Source organism: Phyllostomus hastatus, unplaced genomic scaffold, assembly GCF_019186645.2.
Source record: "Phyllostomus hastatus isolate PE091 unplaced genomic scaffold, TTU_PhHast_1.1 phas_scaffold_216, whole genome shotgun sequence".
Taxonomy (NCBI): Eukaryota; Metazoa; Chordata; class Mammalia; order Chiroptera; family Phyllostomidae; genus Phyllostomus; species Phyllostomus hastatus.
In genome coordinates, this window is record NW_025334018.1 from 2,862,999 (window position 1) to 2,887,361 (window position 24,363).

The following is a 24,363-nucleotide window of genomic DNA, read 5'->3' on the forward strand; positions in this document are numbered from 1 at the left end:
CCCCAGCTAGCAAGGGGCAAGGAGGAGTAAAGAAACAAGGAAAGTTTGTGCCCCTTTCTTTTGAGGGTAGACCTGGAAGGCGCACCGCACCCATCGCCCCAAATGTAGTCATGTGGCAAATTCTAGCTGCAAATCAGATTGGGAGATGTGGCCTCACTGGGCGCCATGTGCCCAGATGAACTCATACACATTCTCTAACTAAAGGAAGGCGGGGATGAAGGCTGTTGGACGGCTGCAAATCTTTTTTACTTTTGTTTTTAAAACAAAAATGCCTGTGTTACCATTCCCCAAAACATTTCTTTTTCTTTTTCATAATTACCAAAAAATCCAAATTCAGTTGTGCAACTCTGCCCAGGCATGGCCCCTAATCCCTAGGGCTGCCTCTGGGAGGGCTGCCGCTCCGCTGCTGGCTCTTCGGTGTGCTCACCTGCTCCTTCTCCACAGTGGAGCTGCAACAGAAAGACCGGGCGCTGGTGGAGCTGCTGCAAGAGAAGGTTGGACTGTTCGCCGAGATGACCCACTTCCAGGTGGAAGAGGACGGCAGCAGCGGGAGGCCCATGCCCGCCCTGCCCAGGGGCCTTTTCCGCTCCGAGTCCCTTGAGTCCCCTCGTGGCGAGCGGCTGCTGCAGGATGCCATCCGTGAGGGTGAGGCAGCCCTGGGGAAGAGCGCATGCTCATCCACTCACTGTCACAGAACGTGCACACGTGGTTAGACCTGGCTGCACACAGACAGAGGGGATGTCCGCCCCACAGTCCCTAAGCTCCCTGGAATGCCTGCTGTGTGCCAGGTGCTGGGAAAGTCAGGGGAAGAGACGTGGTTCTTACTTCTGTTAGATTCCTCTCATGCTGCACACATTTGGGCTGCCCTTGGGCACCTTTGATGAACTCTGCTTCGTGCGTGGCGATGTGAGTGAGAGCCCGCCTCTGCAGGGCCATTCCCCTAGACAGCCGCGTAGCCCCCTTATATTGCGCAAGTGTCATCTCCTCCCATTCCCCACAGGGGTCTGTGTTGCCTCTGCCCTCACCTCTCGCTCTTGCCCTTCAGTGGAGGGCCTGAAAGACCTGCTGGTGGGGCCTGGAGTGGAGCTGCTCTTGACACCCCGAGAACCAGCTCTGCCCACGGAAGCAGAAAGTGGTGGTAACATGAGTCCTGGAATCACTGCCAGTGAGTGCCAGGGCAGAGGACCAAGGTAGGGGTGGCCGAGTGGTCAGGGTCCTGGGGGAGTGAGCTCAGCTCGTTCTTTACTCCTTCCAACAGATGGTGAGACCAGAACCTTCAATGGCTCGATTGAGCTCTGTAGAGCCGACTCGGACTCCAGCCAGAAGGTGGGTCCTCAGGAGGTGTCGGGACTTGGCTAGAGGATGGGAAAGGGACAGCTGGCCTATGGATTCTTGACACAGAGCTATCAGGGACAGGTACTAGAGACTTGTGTGCCTGCTGACTCCCTGCCCTTGCCCATTTCTGCAGGATCGAAATGGAAATCAGCTGAGATCTCCGCAGGAGGTGAGATGGGAATTTGATGGTGTAGGAGACTGAAGGGAGGAGTCTCAGTCTGAGCAATTGGAGCCCAGGTTGGAGGGGCGTGGGAGAGAGTGCACACCTCGCAGTGTCTGGAGTCTTACTGTCCCCACACCCACACTTACTCAGCTTCCAGGCAGTTCTCCCGTCCCGCAGCTTGGGCCCTGTTCCCACCCTCTCCTCTATCCTCTATCCTCAGGAAGCATTACAGCGACTGGTCAATCTTTATGGACTTCTACATGGCCTACAGGTCAGTGGGGCAGGGGCTAGACTAGGGAAGGGGAGGAGCCAGAGCAGAGTTGCCCGGGTAGGGCAGAGTCCTTCCAGCTGGGCTTTCTGCACCTTGTCCGAGTGGGAGCACCTGAGGAATCCTGACTTGGCCCCTGGGGCTGAGGGTGAGGGCTAGAAGAAATGGGGTGGGGTCTCTCATATACTCATCTGTCCGCCTTCCACCCCAGGCGGCCGTGGCCCAGCAGGATACTTTGATGGAAGCCCGATTCCCTGAGGGCCCCGAGCGACGAGAGAAGCTGACCCGAGCCAACTCTCGGGATGGGGAGGTTGGCAGAGCCGGGGCTACCCCTGTGGCCCCCGAAAAGCAGGCCACGGAATTGGCGTTACTGCAGCGGCAACACACGCTGCTGCAGGAGGAACTGCGGCGCTGCCGGCGCCTTGGCGAAGAGCGGGCAGCTGAGGCTGGCAGCCTGGAAGCCCGGCTCCGGGAGAGCGAGCAGGCCCGGGCGCTGCTGGAGCGGGAGGCTGAAGAGGCTCGCAGGCAGCTGGCCGCCTTGGGCCAGGCCGACCCCCTCCCCTTGGAGGCCCCCTGGGCCCGCAGGCCTCTGGATCCTCGGCGTCGGAGCCTCCCTGCAGGCGATGCCCTGTACTTGAGTTTTACTCCACCACAGGTAAGGAAGCTTGGAGCAGTGGACTGACCTGGGGTGGACCTCTGGGTCTATGGGAAAACCTGAAAGGAACCGGGGATTTGAGCCCAAGTGAAACTGGGCAACAGACTTGAAGGATATTGGGATACTAGTTAGAGGGCTGGAACTTTTCGGTGGGTGCAGAAAGAAGTTAGTCAGTGATGGATCTACTGGGAGCATTCAGCCTTGGGGCCCAGCAGGGTGCACTGCCTGCAGCCGAGCAGGGTCTGCCGTCTTCCCACTGCTCATTCCCTGGCCTGCTGCTCTTCCTGCCCACCGTCCACAGCCCAGCCGAGGCCACGACCGCTTGGATTTGCCTGTGACTATTCGCTCTGTCCATCGACCCTTTGAAGATCGAGAGAGGCAGGAGCTGGGCAGCCCTGAGGAGCGGCTACAAGATAGCAGTGACCCTGACACTGGCAGTGAGGAGGAAGGTAGCAGCCGTCTGTCTCCACCCCATAGTCCACGAGGTGAGATCCTGGCAGAAACACGGAATAGAAGGGGGCGCAGCCCTTGGTGGTGTGGCTCAGTGGATTGAGTGCTGGCCTATGAACCAAAGGGTTGCTGGTTCGATTCCCAGTCAGGGCACATGCTCAGGTTGCTGGCAGGTCCCCAGTTGGGGGCGTGCAAGAGGCAACCACACGTTGAGGTTTCTCTCCTTCTCTTCCTCCCTCCCTTCCCCTCTCTAAAAATAAACAAACAAACAAATAAATAAATATCTTTAAAAAAGGGAGGGTGCAACCTGGGTTCAGGCCCTTGGGCTATGCTTTCCAAATGGAGCCTGCATCCTGGAGCATGGGAACATTTGGGAAGCTCCTAACCAGCCACCGAGGCCTCCGGGAGCTCTTGGGGTGGACACGAGGACTTCCTGTTTTGTCTGACGGTGAAGGAGTGGAGAAACTCCAGGAAGCAAAGAACGTAGGGACCACTTGTCCAATAAGTCAGTGATTCCCAAACTTTTCAAGTAGAAATAGATTTTTTAAAGTAAAAAAAAAAATGTCAGAGACCTGCAAATTCTTATAGTTGGTTCAGGAAATACAAAATAACCAAAATCCACTATAACTTCATATAGTTAATCTTAAAATAGTTTGAATCTTACTAATCAAATTGTATCTTCATATACTTACAAAGTGTACAAAGTGCCCAGGTGCGGGTACATTACTTACTTTGTTGACGGAAGGTTTCCCCTCACTCAGGGGCTCCTGGCCTCGGAGCTCCGCCGCCTGCAGGCAGGGAGGCTTCAGGGTGCGGGTTTGTGGGGGCTCCTGCTCGCTCGCTGACTTTGCCCTGTCTGTCCCCTTCAGATTTCACCCGAATGCAGGACATCCCAGAGGAGACCGAGAGCCGTGACGGGGAGCCTGTAGCTTCGGAGAGCTAAGGGGGCCCCTCCCTCCTTCCTGTGCCCCCTGAAGAATGTTGCTGAGGGAGGCACACCTTGGGGACTCCAGCCTGCCAATGACCAGGGAACATTTGAACTGCTGATTGTCCCTGCCAGCTCTTGGGATCCTTGGATACCAGGGGCCATTTAGGAAGCTGGGGGAATTAGGCCACAGTGGCCCCTGGTGGCATCCAGAAACTACACCACAGATGCCAATTTTTCATGCCTTCTTCCCTCTACTTTAGGAAAATTTATTTATTTATTGTTTATTAGTTATGGAGGGAGACGGGAGATTAGAGGACCAGGGACATGGGAACCAAGCCATAGGGATCGGGGGCCTTGCCCTTTAACACTACTGGGGTTTACTCAGGCTGAACCGTGCCCGCTGCTGGGTTCTCGCCCCGACACCCTCCCGGCAACACTGTCTTTAAAGACAGGCTGCGACCATAGGACCCTACTGCTCCTTTGAGAAGGGCTGTGGGCAGGGCCATGTCCCTCTTCCCTCAACCTTGTACTGCTGTTCTCTCTCTCCGTGCTCCGTGGAAGCCCCGGGAGATAGAGCCCGGCTCCCTGGAGTTGATGGGATGGAGGTTGAGGTGGCCAGAAGGGTCGGTTGGGGGTGAGGGAAAAACCCGCAGGGGCCAGAATGTCTTTTTGTTGTTGTTTTCTTTTTTTGTACCAAAGCCAACTGCACGTGTTTTATATTTTTAACAGAAGATTGTAGGCAGTTAGAAATTGCAGCCTTCTATCTGCACTTCTCCGAAGAACTTGGGGGATGGGGGAGTAATGACTTCTCCCCTCCTTCTAGTAACAGGGGACCTAGTCCGACCTCTCCCCCAGCCGTCTGGGAACAGTTCTGGGGCGAGTTGGAAAATCTCTACAAGCCCTGACCGTCTCCTGCACCTCACCAACACTGCTGAAACCTCAGCCTGAATTTGGGGGATTTTTCAATGGATCCCCAGTGCCCACCAGCCCCAGCCAGTTTGGTTGTAAAAAAACAAAAGATAAAGCAAGGAGAATTAAAGACCTGGGACCCTATGAAGCGCTGTCTGTGACTGCCTGCTGGTTCTGAGGGTGCTGTGAGGGGGAGAGCCAGGTGGCACCCTGCGTTCCTCCAAAAGGGGCCCTTTCCTCTCACAGAAGGGGCAGGTGGCCTCACTGAAGACAGGGGACCTAACAAAAGAGACTGCTACCAACTTTTGTTACCATTGTTGATATTCACGAACACAAGGGTAAAGATGAAGGGTGCTTAGGTCCCAGTGGCTGCTGGGGATTCCAGTACTAGGCAACTTGTCTTCATGTCGTCTGGATGCTGTGCCGAGGCTGCGTCAGCCTCGCCCCCTTCTCTACCTTCCGACACAGTCCCCCTGAGCGTCTTCCCAGAGTCGTTTGTTTTCAGGTTCAGCTCCCACTCTACCCTGGTTCTCCAGGAGGAGCCCTGGGGTAACTTCTCAAGATGCTTCCCCTCAGAGCAGCTGTTTGCTTGCTTTTTGGCTCTTTGACAGATTAGGTTGATTTCATTTCTCATTTTGATTAATTTTACTTCCTGTTTCTGGTTAATACCCTACCCTGGGGCTGTGGGGGAGGTGAGTCTAGAGTTGCAGAAATGCTGGCCTGTGTGCCCAGATCTCCACGGGAGCTCAGGGGGTGAGATGAGAATGGGGCTCGAGACCTCAGCTGGAAAGAGGGATTGGAATCCCACGGTGGACAGTGGGACTGCGGAGCAGCCAGCACCCTCTGACCCTCTGATTCTCACCCAGCATTAGGCCCTTGCCAGGTGCTTTCTCATCCATTACGGAATATGCAGTAGGAATCGCTGTCGTCTTACAGACACGGAAATCTAGGTGCAAAAGGGTTGCCAGGCCCAGATAGGGCCTAGGAAGAGGTCAGTCCTTCACGCACACACATGCACACAAACACATGCACCCCGCCCAACTCTGCCTAGGAATACCAGGGCTCCAGGTTCAGACACACCGACCCACAATGGCTCAGCAGCCCTCTGCTGTCAGCTGGGACTCACAGCTATACAGGTGGACAGGATGGAAAAAGACCAGTGCTGGGTGAGAGGAGGGTGTTAGTGTCCAAAGACCACTGACGGGAACATGGCCTCCTCCCACATGCTCACAGGGACCCAGTGCAAGATGGTGGTCAGGGCCAGAGCTTGTGTGGAGAAGCCCACGGCTCTGTTCCCGGCGGTGCCACCCCTCCTGCAGCCCCCTGACCAAACCCCCTCCTCATCTTTGGAAACACGATGTCACTGCCCATTCCCAAACCCCATATTGGAAACGGTCTTAACTCTGTCCCTCCTGCAGTTTCAAAGCTCCTTGGCTTTGTGCTGCCGGGAGCCAGGGCCCAGCTCTTTGCCACAACAATGCCTTTCCATTAGGAGGTAGCTAGGCGCTGCCCAGCTACCTCCATTGCTGCACCCTCCCCTGGCACCCTGACCCCTTCTAAAGGTGAGCCTACGTGCATTCATCTCTGGATTGGACCTGTTTCAACTCTGTCAATATTTACCTCTGAGTCTCATCAGGCAGAGGGGCCCCTGGAGGAGCCAATATCCGGAGCCCAGCAGAGGCAGGGCCATTGGAGGGGCTCCGGGTGGGGCCGCAAAAGGGTACTCAGGTGGGTAAGGGTTTCCATCCTGAATTGGCTGGGAACAGACCTGTAGTGTTATAGCCAGTTTAAACATTATCCAAAACGGAAATTAAACATCGAGAGGCTAATTAAATCTTTATATTAGTCAATACATGGTGAACTGGGTGGCTATTTACAACCTCTCCTCGGCAACTGGACTGAGCCGGTGCAGGGCACCTGTGGCTGCCCTCCAGAGCGGCTCCGCGTGCACGCGCTGCCCTCAGCCGCTGCGGTCGGGCCTCGAGTGGCTAGAGCTGTTACAGGTCGTAGGACATGCCAGAGCTTGGGGGTGGGGCAGTGGAAGTGGGAGCTCCACCCCAACTTCTTTCTGCCACCACCTCCATTTCCAGGGGCTGCCCCCCAGAAAGTCCCTGTGGTGGCCAACCTTTGTCGTTGCTGGGTCTTGGGAATCTGGAAACCAAATGGGAACCCCCTGCTCCAAAGAACACCTTCAAGAGGGGCTTGAGCCAGCTCCTCACTCAGTTCTTATGGAAAACTTTGATTTTACTCCAGAACGTGTCACATTCATTCCAGAGGAGCCCTGACCTGTGGCGGCTCACTTACTGAGCATTGTCCTGCAAAGGGAAAGGTCGCTGGCTCCATTCCCGGCCAGGTCCCTGGTTGGGGGTGCATGTGAGAGGCAACCAAACAGTGCTGCTCTCACACGTCCATTTTTCTCTCCCTCTCCTCTTCCCTTTCCCTATGTCTAAAAATAAAATCTTTTTAAAAACTTTCAGATGAGACCTCTATGGCCTCCCAGCTACCCCCTCATTTTTTTTCTTTTTCCGCTCTGTCTCCACTTCACATGGAGCGTGAGGACAATGGCTAGCACTCCTTCGGGCAGCAGCCCGTTCCACAGATGTGAGAACGGGTGCAGAGAAGGTAACTCACCGAGTCCCCTTGGAGCTAGGATGTGAACCCCTGGGCCGTGATGCTGAGAGAAGCTGGTGGGGTGGGGAAGACCAGCACCACTTTCCTTGCTTTCCCAGTCTCCAGCCCCACTTTCAGCTTCCTCTTCTCCCCCACCCTCCCTCCGCACCTCTCACCTCACCGTGCCTCACCTACATCCTTGACTTGTTCTCACTTCTCCCTCTAAATCCCGATTTAAGGGAGACACACAGGGACTCCCAGCCACCACCAGGGTTTTACACTCCAGGCTTGGCTGGTGCCAGGGATCCAGCAAGATTCCACATGTGGCATCTCCCGGCAGGTTAGTCAGCTTTTGCAGCTGAGGTCTTTGCAGGTGCCAGCCTCGGGGCTCCAGTGAGAGGGTAAGAAGGTGGAGATGGCCAGGGGACGAGGGCATGTTGGGCCCTCTCACCAGAGGACAAGAGCACACCCTGTCTGAGATGTGGGGACAGGGAGGACAGGCAAGAGGGAGGTAAGCATTGACCTCAGATCCATGAGTTTAGAACCCTTAGGGAACATTTCCTGGGGATCCTCACAAGGAGGCAGAAGTGGGGCAAAGAATGCTTTTGTCCACACTGAAATGGAGCTGGAATTGGGAGAAAAAGTCAAGGCAATTTGTGGGTGATCCAGAGATTTATTTTAAGATCCTCTTCTTTTCCACCTCCAAATGGAGACACAAGCTTTGTCATACCCAGCCCTGACCTGGGCCCAGGCCTCCCCCATTCTGCCACACCCAGAGTGAGACCGCAGCTCAGACGTCCGATGAGGGCATCACAGCCTGGCAGACAGGCCAGCCTCTCCCTAGGATGCATGGATCCTGTGCCTGGCTGGCCCCAGAAAGAGGGTGTTTAGCTTGCACCTTCACCCAGGTGTTCCTGTGTCCAAGGTGGCGAGCATGGTGGAAGGGCCACTCTCCTGGGGGGTGGTGCTCTGTACTCTGCCTACCTCCTTTAGGGCCACCTGCTTCACCCAGCCGGGGCTCTGGGGCCACAGTCGTGCTCGAAGATCCCTGAAGGTGTCTGCCAGGGCCTGCCGGGGCTCCCGCCGTAGGAGACAGTACAGCACCGGGTTGAGGCAGCTGTTGCTGTGCGCCAGGCAGGTGGTGACAGGGAATACGTAGGTGTGGATGGTGTAGAAAGTGCTGTTCCAGGGCACCAGGTCAAACTTCACCAGGACACCCCAGAGAGTGACCATGTGGTTGGGGAACCAGCAAAGGAAGAAGGAGGCCACGAGGATGCGGACGGAGCGGGCCACGATCCTGCTATCCTGCCGTCGCCGTCGCCGCCGTCGCAGGAAGGCCAGCAACAGCAGGTAGCTGGTGGTGATGATGCCCAGGGGCACCATGAAGGCCAGCACCACCCTCTGCAGCTGGTAGGCCCCCAGCCAGTACCTGCTGGGGAAGCGCAGCAGGCACAGACGCACGCCCCACACCTCCCCCTCGGCCCCAAAGACTGCCGTGGGCACTGTCAACAGGGCAGCTGCCACCCACACTGCCAGGGTGGCCATGCGGGCCCAGAAGAGCGAGAGGTGCGTGCCTGGTCCTGCTGCCATGGCCACCACCCAGTACCGGGCGACACTCAGCGCTGTGATGAGGAAGATGCCGGCGTAGATGTTGAAGACGGTGGCTGTCAGGACCATCTTGCAGAGGGCGCCTCCAAAGGGCCAGTGGAGGTCCAGTGCCGACTCAGCTGCCCAGAAGGGGAGAGTAAGTGCCAGCCCCAGGTCTGCCAGAGCCAGGTTGAAGACGAAAGTGTCCGACGGTGGGCAAGGGGCTCGCTGAGCACAGTTGCCCAGCACCCACAGCACAGCCAAATTTCCCAGTAATCCAATGGCCCCTACGAGCCCATAGGCCAGGGCAACCACAGCCCTCAGGGCTAGGAATTCGACAGGCATCGCAGCAGCAGCATCCACACTCAGCACACTGCCTGCAGAAGAGGTATTGACCCAGGAACTGGGGAGCAGGGCAGAGGTGTTGGGTGTGGGCATCTCAGGGCATCAGAGGTCTCAGTGACCGGCAGCAGAGCCAGCAGGGCCAGACTGGCAGGGGACAGCGGGGTAGGGCAGGGGGACTCTCAGCAGGAGGCCCCAGACCTCTGAGGGCGGGGTGTAGATGGGATGACACACCCCATGCCTGTTGGTCAGGATTGGTGGTGGGTGGGGCAGGGTGAGAGAGGCGGGGAGATTGGTGTGTGCGCACGCGCATGTGTGTAGAAAGTCTGTTATGGCAGAAAGGGAGGAGAAAAGAGGGAATCATCACATTATGAAGGGCAGCTCCAAGCCTCCACCCCAGGGAGAGAACCAGAGATGCCCCATCGTGGGGATGACAGGAACCAAACTGCAGCCCCCTTCTCGGCAGAGAGTGCCCCCTTAGGGCTGGGGAAGGGGCCTGGGAGGGGGCCTGTGACAGGAAGTCAGAGGGGTGTCAGAGAGAGGGAGGGAGGGAGAGAGCAGAGGTTCTGGAGTTCTAGATCCGCCACTCGCTTGCTGGGTGACTTTGGGTCAGTTACTTCATTCCCCTGAGCCTCAGTTTCCTTTCTTAAAATTTTCAGGTAAAAGTCTCTGCTTCACAAGATTGGTGTGATGAAATTATATAATAGTGTAAAGATAAGCACTTTGTACATTGCTGTTTGAATGGATGACTGTTTCAAAGGAAAAGTTTGGGGTGTTTGGGACAAAAGGGAGCAGGGTACTGAGCAGTTATCACCAAGCCCAGGGAACAGTGCCAACTACAACACAGGTTGGAATTCATTGCAGCAGCAAGTGACCTTGAGGCTAAGAGCAGGGAGGGAAAGGGGAGAGGAAGTCACAGCTTCCTGTTCCCTCCCTGCTGGGCACAAGGCCTGGGAGGACCTGAGCAGACCTGGGCATGCCCTCGCTTCTGCTCCTGCTCCTGAGTATTGAGTAGTCCTGCTAACCTCTGCTTTTGCACCTTCCCTGCTGTAGTCTGTGGAGCCACAGGTCAGTAGCACCTGCACTGTCTTCTCCAGTCCCCAAATCTTGTTTTAGAGCTGTGGTTCCTGAGATACATTCTCACCACACCTCATCCTGTCTCCCCATGATCTCAGTCTCAACTGGAAAAGGTGCTTCACTGGGTCCTCCCCTTTGGTGCCCATGTCCCTACCCCTTGCTTTGATGGGGAAGAAGGGGTGGGAGGTAGGGTACATAGAAGAGTGAATCTTTTTCAGATTCTAAAATATTCAACATCTTCTTGCCCTCTGCCAACTAATTACAATGTTTGATGTTCAGTTCGCTTGGAGTGAGGGGAGGGGCCCTTCAGAACAATAAATCGGTGGTGGGTTTGATGAAACCTCTAGAAGAAACCCAGAGGTAAAGAGATGCAGATGGAGTGCCAGGATGTTTGGGTTTTTCAGCAAGGAATGGGTGTAGACGGGATAGCAGAAGGGGAATGCCCAGCCCAAGTTCAGGTTCATCCTATGGTTTACCCCCTGGCCTCATGACCATGTTCATTCTTCCACCCCTCCAAATGTCACTTTGCCAATCTAGCAGTGAAGGTGTCTACTTAATGCATTAGACCTATTTTCTCTTGCCTTGGAGAAAAGAAGCTGGCTCAGATTCCAGGGTTCATCTAGTCCTTTGAAATAGCTGGTCTTCTGATCATTTCTTTTTTCAAGATTTTATTTATTTTTAGAGAGAGGGGAAGAGGAGGAGAAAGAAAGGGAAAGAAACATCAATGTATGGTTGCCCTTCACACGCTCCATACTGGGGACCTGGTCCAAAACCCAGGCATGTGCCCTGACTGAGAATTGAACCCGGCGACCCTTTGGTTCACAGCTTGTACTCAATCCACTGAGTTACGCCAGCCAGCTCTTTTCCCCCTCCCCTCCTCTCCCCTCCCCTCCCCTCTCTTTTTTTTTTCTCCTTCCCTTTTCTTCTCTTTCTTTCTACCTTTCCTCTCCTCTCCTCTTTCCTTTTCTCTGCCCTTCCTCCCTCCTTCCTTCCTTTCTTCTTTCTCCCTCTCTCTCTCTCTCCCTTTCTCTCCCTTTCTCTTTCTCTCCTCTCCCTTTCTACCCTTATTAATTTCTAATCTAAATTCTTTCTCTTGCTCTGCCAGCACTGGGCCCCCCCACCCACCCCAGTTTGTGGTTATGTAGAGAAATAATGCCACCAGGTGGCCAAGATAAGAACTTCACTTTGGGCCCTTGCATTTGATAAAAATTAATAAAATAAGGTTTCTTGTCCCATAAAATATAATAAACTTTTTGAGATGAATGGGATCTCTAAGGTCATCTAGTTCAAGTTTTCATTTTATAGGGAGCAAAAGTGACATGCCCAAGGCCACCAGGAAAGTGGTGGCAGAGTTGGGATTTGAGTTAAAAGTCTCTTGACTCCTAGAATCTGGCTCTTTCCGTTATATCACAAAACCCTTTAGGTATTTCCATCTATAACCTCTTCCCCTTTTCTGAGTACAAGAAACACCAGTGCCTTCCCTTGGGAAGCTCCTAGGCTGCAGAGGGAAACAGGATGTGTACAGAGGGACAGTGCAGTTTGTTTATATTAGAGAGAGGGGAAGGGAGGGAGAGAAACATCAGTGTGTGATAGGAATGTGTGCAAGAGATGGACTGGCTGCCTCTTGCACACTCCCAACTGGGGACCTGGTCAGGGACCAGGCATGTGCCCTGACTGGGAATTGAACCGGCGACCTTTCAGATCTCAGGCCAGCACTCAGTTCACTGAGCCACACCAGCCAGGGCTCTAGATGGTTTTCACTCACAGCTACTGGGAGATGAGGAACTGGAGTCAACAAAAGACTTCACGGTCCCTCGCATTTGTATACTTCACCAGCCCCATTTTCTATCTCAATAGAGCATGAAGGCCTGTAGCAGGAGATTACGGTGTCTGACTTCTAATGATTGGGCCTTCCAACATTACTGAATATCCAGCCACCCTCACCTCAGCCCACAAGTCTCTCCACCCCACACCCCTGTCCCTGCATTCCAGAGCCTAGGCAAAGAGCATAGGAGGTGAGGAGGCCGGAGGGTCTGAGTTATCTTTCTACAGGGCAAAAAAAGGACCCTTTGGTTCCCAGGCTGGCACTCAATCCACTGAGCCACACCAGCCAGGGCTCCAAAGGGCTTTTATTGACTTTCGAAGTCAATCTTTATTCCTTAAAGCTTTTTGCTGATATCCAGAATCTAAGTGTGTCTCTCTCCAGTGTGACATTCCAATCAAAGTCTGGATTAATAACACCACAACTGGAAACTGGAAAAAATCAGATTCCTACTGGATTTTTGCAAATAAACATATTGTCATGAAAATACTAACACTCATTAAGAATTTTTAAATTCTTACAGGTGTAAGTAGGGAGAAAAATATAAATGTGTCAATATTGACAGTTCAGCATATTACTCTAAGAAAACAAACAGCAATAATTTGAACAAAGTTATAAGAACAATAGTTATCAGTCCATTCAGTCCCATATTAATTTTGTATCCTGGTTTTTGCCAACATCTCTATGAATCCAGTCATTTACCAGAACCCTACAAATTCCCATCTATTTCAAAGGTATGATTTGAAAATTTATGCTCAGAAACTCGTATGAGAAGGGACCCCTACAAAAATGGAATTATCGTCTGGAGGGCAGACCCCTTTGTAGTAGTGGCTTCCCTTGCTAAGTGAGTGTTCTAGGAACCCATCTGTATCGCTGTACCAGCTGGTGTTATTGTGAGAGGCTGTGTTTAGGGTCAGTAAAATTTTTTTGAAGACGCAACTCATTTGCCCATTTCATGATGGGTGATTTACAAGCGCACCTGCCCACATTTTGCTGAGTGTTCAGCAGTTTTTTATCAAAAACGGCATGACCCCGGTGCCCTACCCTCCCTATTCACCCAATCGCACCCTAAGCGACTTTACTTTTTGTTTCCCTGGATGAAAAAAGTCCTTAAAGGGAAACATTTTACTGATGTGGAAGAGGTGAAACAAAAACAGCAGAAGCACTAAAGGCATCAAAATTGATGAGTTTGAAAACTGTTTTGAGCAGTGGAGAAACATGTTGGTGGGTGTATTGCATCAAGTGGAGAGAACTTTGATGGTGACTGAAGTTTAAACATTTAAGAATAAATATACCATTTTTATAAATAAATTCCAGTTTTGGGGGATCCACTCTCATATTTTATAATAAGTCAGGGTCCTTTCCATGGATCTTTTTGACAACAAAACATTCTCACAAATGCATCAGAAAAAAATAATACTATCTCTAAATGACAAAAATATATTTAAAATGACATAGTTACCAATCTGATTACAATGCAATTGACAAAGGAATTTGCTTTTTTTAGTATTAACTTTTTAAGATAACACTCAGAATTGCAAATGAGAGTACATTAGACTAAGAAATCAATTAATTTGTTTCCTACTGTCAATGATACCTGGGCTTTTTAAAAATATATATTTTATGGATTATGCTTTTACAGTTGTCCCATTTCACCTCACCTTTGTTCCCCTCTGCCCTGTATACCCCCTCCCACACCATCCCCTCCCTTTGTTCACGTCCTTGGGTCATACATGTAAGTTCTTTGATTTCTCCATTTCCTATATTTTAACCACTCCCTGTCTATTTTGGACCTACTGTTTATGCTTCTTCCCTGTACCATTCCCCCCTCTCCTCCTCCCCCTTCCCATTGATAACACCCCATGTGATCTCCATTTCTGTGATTCTGTTCCTGTTCTAGTTGTTTGCTTAGTTTTTGTTTTTAGGTTCAATTGTGGCTAGTTGTGAATTTGTTGTCATTTTACTGTTCATAATTCTGATCTCTTTCTTTTTCTTAGATAAGTCCCTTTAACATTTCACATAATAAGGGCTTGGTGATGATGAACTTCTTTAACTTGACCTTATCTGGGAAGCACTTTATCTGCCCTTCCATTCTGAATGGAAATTTTGCTGGATAGAGTAATCTTGGATGTAGGTCCTTGCCTTTTGTGATTTTGAATACTTCTTTCCAGCCCCTTCTTGGCCTGCAAGGTTTCTTTTGAGAAATCACCTGGTAATCTTATGGGAATTCCTTTGTAGGTAACTGTCTCCTTTTCTCTTACTGCTTTTAAGATTCTCTCCTTATTTTTCATCTTGGTTAATATAATTATGATATGCCTTGGTGTGTGATTTTTTGGCTCCAATTTGTTTGGGACTCTCTGAGCTTCCTGGATTTCCTGGAAGTCTATTTCCTTTGCCAGACTGGGGAGGTTCTCCTTCATTATGTTATCAAATAAGTTTTCAATGACTTGCTCTTCCTCTTCTTCCTCTGGCACCCCTATGATTTGGATGTTGGAATGTTTAAAGTTGTCCTGTAGATTCCTAAGCCTTCCCTCATATTTTTAAATTATTTTTTCTTCATTCTGTTCTGGTTGAATGTTTATTTCTTTCTTCTGGTCCACACCATTGATTTGAGTCCTGGTTTCCTTCCCATCACTGTTGGTTCCCTGTACGTTTTCCTTTATTTCAGTTTTAATAGCCTTAATTTTTTCCTCTATTTTTTGACCATACTCAAACATTTCTGTGAGCATCCTGATTACCAGTGTTTTGAACTTTGCATCTGATAGGTTGGCTGTCTCTTTATTGCTTAGTTGTATTTTTTTGTGGGGGAGCTTGGATCTGTTCTTTCATTTGGGCCATTTTTTTTCATCTCATCGCACCTGTTAGGTAGTAAGAGGCAGAGCCTTAGTTGTTCACCAGAGTGGGGCAACCCCCGTAGCTGCACTGTGGCGCTGCCTGTGGGGGAGGAGTCTCAGAGGGAACAGTGCCGCTGGCTCAGCTCTCCACTGGCTTTCAATAACTTCCTTCACTCCCACAAGGAAATTGGGCCCTTCTGGTGCTGATTCCCAGGTGGGTGTGTTTGTGTACATTCTAGGACCCTGTGGGTCTCTCCAAGGAACACTCCTGTGAGGCTGGGATTTTCTCCTGCTTCTGCTTCAACCCCCACAGGATTTTTATAGCCAGAGGTTTGAGGCTTTATTTCCCTGCACTGGAACCCTGGGTTACGCAGTCTATCTCGCTCCCCAGTTGTTCCTCCTGGCTTATCCACACTTGAATGTGGGACCTCCTGCTCTACCAGGTGCAGCCTCACCCAATCCAAGAGCTGCTGCCTTGCTGCGAGCCCTCTCTGCCCTGGCTGCCCATCTCCACACCTCCTACCAGACTTGATGAATGTTTCTTCTTTAATTCCTTGGTTGTTGGACATTATGTTAGATTTTATGGCAGTTCTGATTGTTTTTTGTTTTTAGATTTTTTGTTGTCCTTCTTTTGGTTGTGCGAGGAGGCACAGTGTGTCTACCTACACCTCCATCTTGGCCAGAAGTCTGTACCTGGGCTTTCTATCAGGAAATAACAATTGGTTTTTATTTTTTATTTTATTTTTAAAAGATTTATTTATGTTTAGACAAAGGGGAGGGAAGGAGAGAGAAGGGGAGAGAAACATCAATGTGTGGTTGCCTCTTGTGTCCCCCCAACTGGGGACCTGGCCCTCAACTCAGGCATGTGCCCTGATGGGAATTGAACCTGTGACCCTTTGGTTCACAGGCCAGCACTCGATTCACTGAGACACAGCAGCTTGGGCTGGTTTTTAAAAATCAAAGGGATCTGTTGGCCTTTTCATTTGTCACTAAAATTATGACCTTGCTCTACCATTTATCTATGCGCCTTTCCTTTTTCTCTCATCACTTTTTTCCCATTTTCATTTTCCTTCTTCAGAATTCCTCCTCCAATGTCTTTCCTTCCTGTATGTCCCTTTCCTTTATTCCTTTCTCACCTCTTTTCACTTCTTCAATTCCTTCTCTTTTTGCTTCTTCCGTCTACACCAGAATGTCCAACCTTTTGGTGTCTCTGTGCCACACTGGAAGAAAAAGTGTAGTCTTGGGCCACACATTAAATACATTGTGATATGTAATCATAAAAAAAAATCTCATAATGTTTTAACTAAATTTGTGATTTTGTGTTGGGCCACATTCACAGCCATCCTGGCCTGCATGCAGCCTGCAGGCGCAGATTGGAAACTCCTGACTACACAATCTTTCTTCAACTTGCACAGAACTCTTCAACTTACACAGACCCTCCACAACTTACACAGATCCTCTTACTTTTTTCTTCTTAGATCATTCAGAAATAACCAACTTTAGAACAATCCACTTTGAATTATACTTCTATCAAAATATATTGCCATAATTTACATATGTTATTACTGAAACCATATATTTTCCCAACCTAATTAGAATTTTTTAATATTTTATTTATTTATTTTTAGAGATGGGGGAAGGGAGGGAGAAAGAGAGGGATAGAAATATCTATGTGTGGTTGCCTCTCGAGTGTCCCCTACTAGGGACCTGGCCTACAACCCAGGCATGTGCCCTGACTGGGAATTGAACCAGTGACCCTTTGGTTCACAGGCCAGCACTCAATCCACTGAACCACACCAACCAGGGCTAATTAGACTTTTTAAAAAATATATTTTATTTATTAATTTTTAGAGGGAGGGGAAGGGAAGGAGAAAGAAAGGGAAAGAAACATCAATGTGTGGTTGCCTCTCATGTACCCCCACAATGGGAATCTGGCCTGTAACCCAGGCATGTGCCCTAGACTGGGAATGGAACCAGTGACCCCCTGGTTTGCAGGCCCATGCTCAATCCATGGAGCCACACCAGCCAGGGCTAGAATTTTTAATTTTTAGTGACAACTAAAAGTAAGTACTTAGCATTCTTTAGATTGAAAAATTTATAAGTACATTTTATAACTTTCAGAAATAGAGTCCCCCCCCATTGGCAAATACACTCACATTTTTATTCTTGGTGATTACTACATTCCTTTAGTGTGCTCAAAAGTGAGGTGTTTCATTATTTAGTGGGCTTGACAACTTTTAAGAGGCAGAGGAGATATCAGGCTTGGCATGACATTAGCTGATTAAGTTTAAAAATGCCCATATCCCCTCCCCACAACTTCGCATTGAGGTGGGGCAGTCGCCCTTGCTCTTCCTGGAGTTGCACAGGGTTTGGAGGTGGCATTAATTTCCCCATTATTCCTGGGACTGCAGCAGCTCCCAAGCCCCTAGGAAGAGGATTGAGACTGTTTTAAAAGACTCATTCCCTAGCCCCTTTTCTTCCTGAGTTTTATAGTCTGGGAGGGCAATGGGATCTTTTCCTCTTTCAAACCATTAACTTAAATCTTTTCTGAGTGGAACCCTTATGATGTAACAACATGAAAGCTTGCTCATAAGAGATTTTATCTCATTTACCAGACCTTTGAAAAACCAATTCTAATTAGTCTAAAATGCAAACTAATAGATTTTCTGTTGGGATCAAGGCCAAGCTGCTCCTCTTCAAAACAGAAACAAAAACAACATCTAAAACAAAGACAAAGTTCAAACAAATGAGTGCTCTCAAACTAACTCCTCTAAAAGGAGGGACAGGTACACTAGCCTCAAAATCTTATCTCAATGACCAGGTACCACAAATGACCCTGACAAGGTCCAAATGGCAAAGACAGGATGCCTGCTATGTACAAACCACCGAAGATCAAACCAAGTCCCCCAAAGATAAGAAGGTAAACAAAGAACAACTGTAACCAAAACAGACAGATAAGAGAACCAAAGTTTTGTTTCAGACAGATGAGTGCTCTCAAACAGAAACTGACTTCGTCTCATGGAGGAACAGAGAAACAAAACTAACAGACATTTAAAAAGCAGTATTGATAAGAACACCCCACAACATACAGCAATTAAGAGCAAATAATACCCAAATATCCATATACCATAACCAAAATAGTGCTCCAAGGAAATCCTACACTGGAGAACTGGGATATTTCTTGTCACTGAGCCATGCCTACCACCAAGAAGCACCTACTGTTTCCTACAGAATCCCAAATGGTTCAGAGAACCCAAGTGGTAGGGCAGGAGTTCCTGGTTGTACACACCAGCAACTTACCCAGTTTGAAGTTAGTTGACTCACCACAGTCACCAGCAAAGCATTTAAAGGCAGCTGATGTCTTGAGGAGAACAGGGAGAGTCCCTGAGATAAACAGCTCTTGGCAGCTGCTGGGAAACTCCTGCAACCACAACACCTGTCATGGGGTCAGCCTGCCACAAGCAGATGGAACTCCCAGCCCAGCCTGCCAGGTCTTAACAGGGTCCACATAGTCCCAATCAAGTAGCCAAAAACTGTAACTGAAGTCAGGTCCAGCTGTCTGCTGCTTTGAAAGCCAATACTCCAGAGGCAGTGCTGATGTAAAAGAAAGTGGTTTATTTTCAGGTGCTGGCCACCTGGAAGATGGGGCACTTGTGTGTGAAAGCCCATACCCCTGAAGAAGGGGTATTCTCATCTGAAAGCCTAACTCTACAGCTCAGTGGAGGCAGAAGATTTTGTTTGTTTGGGTTTTATCCTCACTTGAGGACAATTTCCCATTGCCTTGAGAGAGAGAGGAAGGGAGAGAGAGAAACATCAATGCAAGAGAGAAGGAGTGATTGGTTGCCTCCTGTGTGAGCCAGGACTGGAGATCATACACACCCAGACTGGGGATCAATCCTGCAACCCAGCCAAGTGTCCTGATTGGAATTGAACCTGCAACCTTTCAGTTATGGGATGATGGTCTAACCAACTGAGTCACACTGGTCAGGGCAAAGGCAGTGGTTTTGATAAGGAAAGAGAGGGAGACAGAACAAAGAGATCAAGGGAGAGGGTTGAGAAGTTCTCTATGAGCAGATGAGCAGAGCCCATTCTGATAAGGCAAGTGGTGGTCCGGTGTGCATCATCCTGGTTTAGTCATCCTGGATTCACATGTCTTCCTGGCTTTAATTGTTGAAGGTCAGCAAATCTCCTGGAGCTGGGATACCTCAAGGTTGGAATCTATATCTTTTGAAGTCAGTTCCTAAGATTCTTTTTTTTTAAGGTATTTCATTTTCTTTCAATGGGGTATTTGTTTTTTTTTAAAGATTTTATTTTTATTTATTTTTAGAGAGGGAGGGGAGGGAGATAGAGAGAGAGAGAAACATCAATGTGCGGTTGCTGGGGGTCATGGCCTGCAACCCAGGCATGTGCCCTGACTGGGAATCAAACCTGCGACACTTTGGTTCGCAGCCCGCGCTCAATCCACTGAGCTACGCCAGCCGGGGCAGTTCCTAAGATTCTTATACAAACATGATGTTTATCTACAAACCACATATTAGTCAGAGTCAGTACTTACAGAAATAATGTCAAAAGACTGGTGGGGTGGGTTACAATCCCCCAATGTTACAATTTTCCATTGTTACAGAAGTGGAATGGGGAAAATGATAGAATGGAAACCAACAAACCTGTGGGACCCTGAAAGTCTATGGAAACTCCAGTTTAATGGGGGAGTGACTAAGAATTTTGCTTCTCACCTGGCTTGTGTGGCTCAGTGGATTGAGTGCTGGCCTGCGAACCAAAGGGTCACTGGTTCGATTCCCAGTCAGGGTACATGCCTGGGTTGTGGGCCGGGTCCCTGGTGGGGTGGTGCTGGCAACCACACATTGAAGTTTCTCTCCCTCTCTTTCTCTCTCCCTTCCCCTCTCTGTAAAAATAAATAAATACAATCTTAAAACAAACACACCAAAAATCTTGCCATGGCTGGTGTGTCTCAGTAGATTGAGCACCAGCTTGCAAACCAAAAGGTCACTGGTTCAATTCCTGGTCAGAGCACATGCCTGGGTTTAGGCCAGTTGGGGGCATGTGAGGGGCAAGCATTTGATGTTTCTCTCTTTCTCCCTCCCTTCCCTCTTTCTAAAAATAAAAGAAAGGAAGGAAGTGGAGGAAGAGAGGAAGGGAGGGAGGGAGGGAGGGAGGAAGGAAGGAAGGAAGGAAGGAAGGAAGGAAGGAAGGAAGGAAAGAAGGAAGGAAGGGAGGGAGGAAGGAAGGAAGGAATTTGCTTCTGAACAAACAACAAAGAATGGTTTACAGCCATAGAGGCAGTCTAAGGAAAGTAAATATGTCATCGATTTTAAAAAGCAGTATTATCCAGCAGAGAGCATATCAGTGAAACTTGCATAGGTTGTCAGATGTTTCAGGATATTAGAGAATAATTTCATTTCCCCCTCCATAAACCATTTTGCTCAAAAGAGCAACTTAAAATGTACCATAAATCATTTGTTCAGCAACCAATAAACACTTAGAAAAGTTATATATACCCTTCTTTTTATTTTTTAAAAAAGGTTTTATTTATTTTTAGAGAGATGGGAAGGGATGGAGAAAGAGAGGGAGAGAAACATTGATGTATGAGAGATACATTGAATGGATGCCTCTCACAAGCCCCCAACCAGGGACATGGCCTGCAACCCTGTCACATGCCCTGAATGGGAACCTAACCAGCAACCCTTAGGTTTGCAGGCTGGCACTCAATCCACTAAGCCACACTAGCCAGAGCACCCCTCTTTTTAAAATTAAATGTATTGGGGTGACATTAGTTAATAAAATTATATGGGTTTTATGACACATCATCTGAATATTGCATTGTGTGTTTACCACCCAAAGTCAAATCTTTTGTCCCCATATATTTGACCCCCTTTACCCTTTACTACTCCCTCACCCACTGTTCCCTCTGTTAACCAGCAAACTGTTATCTGTTGTGCTATTTGTTCATTTGTTACTATCAGATTTCTCTCCCACATGAGTGAAATCAGAAGGCTCTTGACTTTTTGTAGATGACATGCTTCTTATTTAAAAAATTCTGCCCTGGCTGGTGTAGCTCAGTGGATTGAGCGTGGGCTGCAAACCAAAGCATCACAGGTTCGATTCCCAGTTAGGGTACATGCCTGGGTTGCAGGCCATGACCCCCAGCAACCACACATTCATGTTTCTCTCTCTCTCTCTCTCTCCCTCCCTTCCCTCTCTAAAAATAAATGAATAAAATCTTTATAAAAATTCTGAAGACTTTTGGAAAGAATAAACAAATACAAAAAAATTGCAGGATACAAAATAAATGTACAAAAATCCATTGCATTTCTATATACTAACAACGAAATTTCAGAAAAAGAAATAAAAGACACAACCTTTTGCAATTGCAACAGAAAGAATAAAATACCTAGGAATAAACTTGACAAAGCAAGTGAAGAACCTATACTCTGAAAACTACAAGATTAAAAGACATTAAAGCAGACATAAAGAAATGGAAAGCTATTCCATGTTCAGGGACTGGAAAAATCAACAGAGTTTAAATGGCCATATTATGCAAAGCAATATACAGATTTAATGCAATTCCCATCAAAATCCCAATAACATTTTGAAAGAAATAGAACAAAAAAACACATCAGATTTGTATGGAACCACAAAAGATCCCAAATAGCCAAAATAATCCCAAGAAAAAGAACAAATCTGGAGGTATCACACTCCCTGACTTCAAATTGTACTCACAATGACAATAATCAAAACAGCATGGTATAAGCAGAAAAACAAGACATACAGACCAGACCAATGGAACAGAATTGACATCCCAGAAATAAACCCACATGTATATGGGCAAGTAATTTTCCAAACAAGGAGCCAGAAATATACAATGAAAAAAGCCTCTTCGATAAATGATGCTGACTAAATTGGAAAACCACATACAAAAGAATGAAACTAGATTGTTGTTTGTACCCATATACAAAAATCAACTCAATTTTGGTTCAAAGACCTAAATACAAGGCCTGAAACAATAAATAATATAGAAGAAAACATAGGGACTTAACTTATGGACCTTGGCCTTAGAGAGGATTTTATAAATGTGACTCCCAAGGTAAGAGAAGTAAAAGCAAAACTAAAAGAATGGGAACCATATCAAACTAAAAAGCTTCTGCATGGACCCAGACACCAGCTGGCAGTGTCTGCAGCATTATGGATGGGATGTGGGACCAATTCACAGTGACTACCGAGTCCTGTGGAGGAAAAGGGGCAGGCCACTCTCTCTAGGGTAGAGCACCCTGATCCTTCCATTCACAGATTTTTATTGGCTTTTAAATTGTACAGGAATACAGGTAAAGTTCATTAATCATTATCAGGCAGTAAGGATCAAACAATAGATAGTATACAAAGAACTATGAGGGCTTATTCTGAGTCAGGGTCTATCAGCTAAAAGGCTACACAACTTTGGGAAACAAACTCATTTCCTGCTTGGGCCTTTATCATTTAACTAAGAGCATTCTTAGCAAAGCAGGTTTCACAGGATTTTACATATCTTTTCTCAGGCCTGATTATCTGAGGAGCCCCTCCTATCTAGCACAGGGCTGCACCATTCTCTGTCATTATTTCAGGCTTAAGTCAGGCAGAGGAGGCAAGATAGCCAGGAAATTAGGAGACTTCTCACAGGCAGAATGAGGACTTTGTCAAAGCTAAGGGGGCGAGGGTCCATCACCTCCTTTCTCCATAGCCCCCCAAGTTCTTCCCTGGGGCCTCCATGTGATCATGCCTGTCTCAGGTTGTTCCCCCCCTCGGCAAATCTTACCCATCATTGGCTAACTGATCAAGCATTGGGGGCTAGATATGGAAAAAGGAGCAGAAGTGGTGCCCCTGCCAGGGAGATAAGCTTTGTTTCCTTAGTGGCTTATGGTTCGAAGGTCGCTCACTCAGCCTTAGCCATGGTGGGTTACAGCTTCTGAAACCAGGCAGGGTAGCTCCCAACACTGCACAGCAAATGAAACCATCAAAACAAAAAGGTAACTAATGGAATGAGGGAAGGTATTTACAAGCAACAGTGCTGACAAAATATGTAAAGAACTCATACAACTCAACAACAACAACAAAAAATCCAATTAAAAAATGGACAGAGGACCTGAACAGACACTTCTTCCAGGAAGACATACAAATGACCAACAGATATATGAAAAGATGCTCAACGTCACTAGCTATTAGAGAAATGCAAATCAAAACTACAATGAAATACTACCTCACTATCTCTGGCTATTACCAACAAGACAAGTAATGAGAAGTGTTGGGGAGGTTGTGGAGAAAAAGGAACCCTTATTCACTGCTGGTAAGAATATAAACTGGTACAGCCACTATGGAAAACAGTATATAGGTTCCTCAAAAAATTAAGAATAGATCCCTGGCTTGTGTGGCTCAGTGGATTGAGTGCCAGCCTGCAAACCAAAGGGTCACTGGTTCAATTCCCAGTCAGGGCACATGCCTGGGTTGTGGGCCAAGTCGCCAGTAGGGGGCATGTGAGAGGCAACTACACATTGATGTTTCCTTCCCTTTCTCCCTCCCTTTCCCTCTCCACAAATAAATAAAATATTTTAAAAATTAAGAATAAGCCCTGGCTGGCATAGCTCAGTGCATCGAACTCGGGCTGCAAACCAAAGTATCGCAGGTTGATTCCCAGCCAGAGCACATGCCAGGGTTGCAGGCCACGGCCCCCAGCAACCACACATTCATGTTTCTCTCTCTCTCTTTCTCCCTCCCTTCCCTCTCTAAAAATAAATAAATAAATCTTAAAAAAAATAAGAATAGAGTTACCATATGACCTGGCAACCCCTTTTCTGGGTATCTACCAGAAAAATTTGAAAACATTTATCCCCAAAGATATATGCTCCCATGTGTTTATTGAAGCACTATTCACAGTGCCCAAATCATGGAAACAACCAAAGTGTCCTTTGATAGATGATTGGATAGTATGATATGGTACATATATACAATGGAATACTACTCAGACAAAAAAAAATGAAATACTGCCATTTGTGACAACGTGGATGGATCTTGAGAATATCATACCAAGTGAAATAAGTCTACTTTTTTAAAAAATATATTTTATTGATTATGCTATTACAATTGTTCCATTACCCCCTTCATTTCCCTCCACCCTGCACACCCTCTCCCACCCATAATCCCCCCTTTAGTTTATGTCCATGTGTCATAAGTTCTTTATCTTCTACATTTCCCATACTATTCTTGCCGTCCCCCTGTCTATTTTCTACCTACCATCCATGCTACTTATTCTCTGTACCTTTTCCCCCTCTCTCCTCCTCCCACTTCCCTGTTGCTAACCCTCCATGTGTCCTCCATTTCTGTGGGTCTGTTCCTGT

General features: G+C 48.1%; 2 protein-coding genes across 7 annotated transcripts in view; one reads left to right on the top strand and one right to left on the bottom strand.

Annotated features, from left to right (window-relative positions):
* Nucleotides 1-4,856, top strand: part of ARHGEF2 (Rho/Rac guanine nucleotide exchange factor 2) — a 57,719-nt gene extending 52,863 nt beyond the window's left edge. For all 6 annotated transcript variants that reach the window (XM_045816548.1, XM_045816547.1, XM_045816552.1 and 3 more), the window contains 8 exons: nt 445-645; nt 1,046-1,165; nt 1,259-1,326; nt 1,469-1,504; nt 1,719-1,769; nt 1,978-2,421; nt 2,723-2,906; nt 3,741-4,856. In XM_045816548.1, coding sequence (XP_045672504.1) covers nt 445-645; nt 1,046-1,165; nt 1,259-1,326; nt 1,469-1,504; nt 1,719-1,769; nt 1,978-2,421; nt 2,723-2,906; nt 3,741-3,814 — 1,178 coding nt within the window. In that variant the 3' untranslated portion in view covers nt 3,815-4,856. The remainder of the gene's footprint in view (nt 1-444; nt 646-1,045; nt 1,166-1,258; nt 1,327-1,468; nt 1,505-1,718; nt 1,770-1,977; nt 2,422-2,722; nt 2,907-3,740) is intronic.
* Nucleotides 4,857-7,982: 3,126 nt separating this feature from the next.
* RXFP4 (relaxin family peptide/INSL5 receptor 4) lies at nt 7,983-9,378 on the bottom strand. The gene has a single exon (XM_045817109.1). The coding sequence runs from the start codon at nt 9,341-9,343 to the stop codon at nt 8,219-8,221; it is 1,125 nt and encodes a 374-aa protein (XP_045673065.1). The 5' UTR covers nt 9,344-9,378; the 3' UTR covers nt 7,983-8,218.
* Between the last annotated feature and the right edge of the window lie 14,985 nt (nt 9,379-24,363).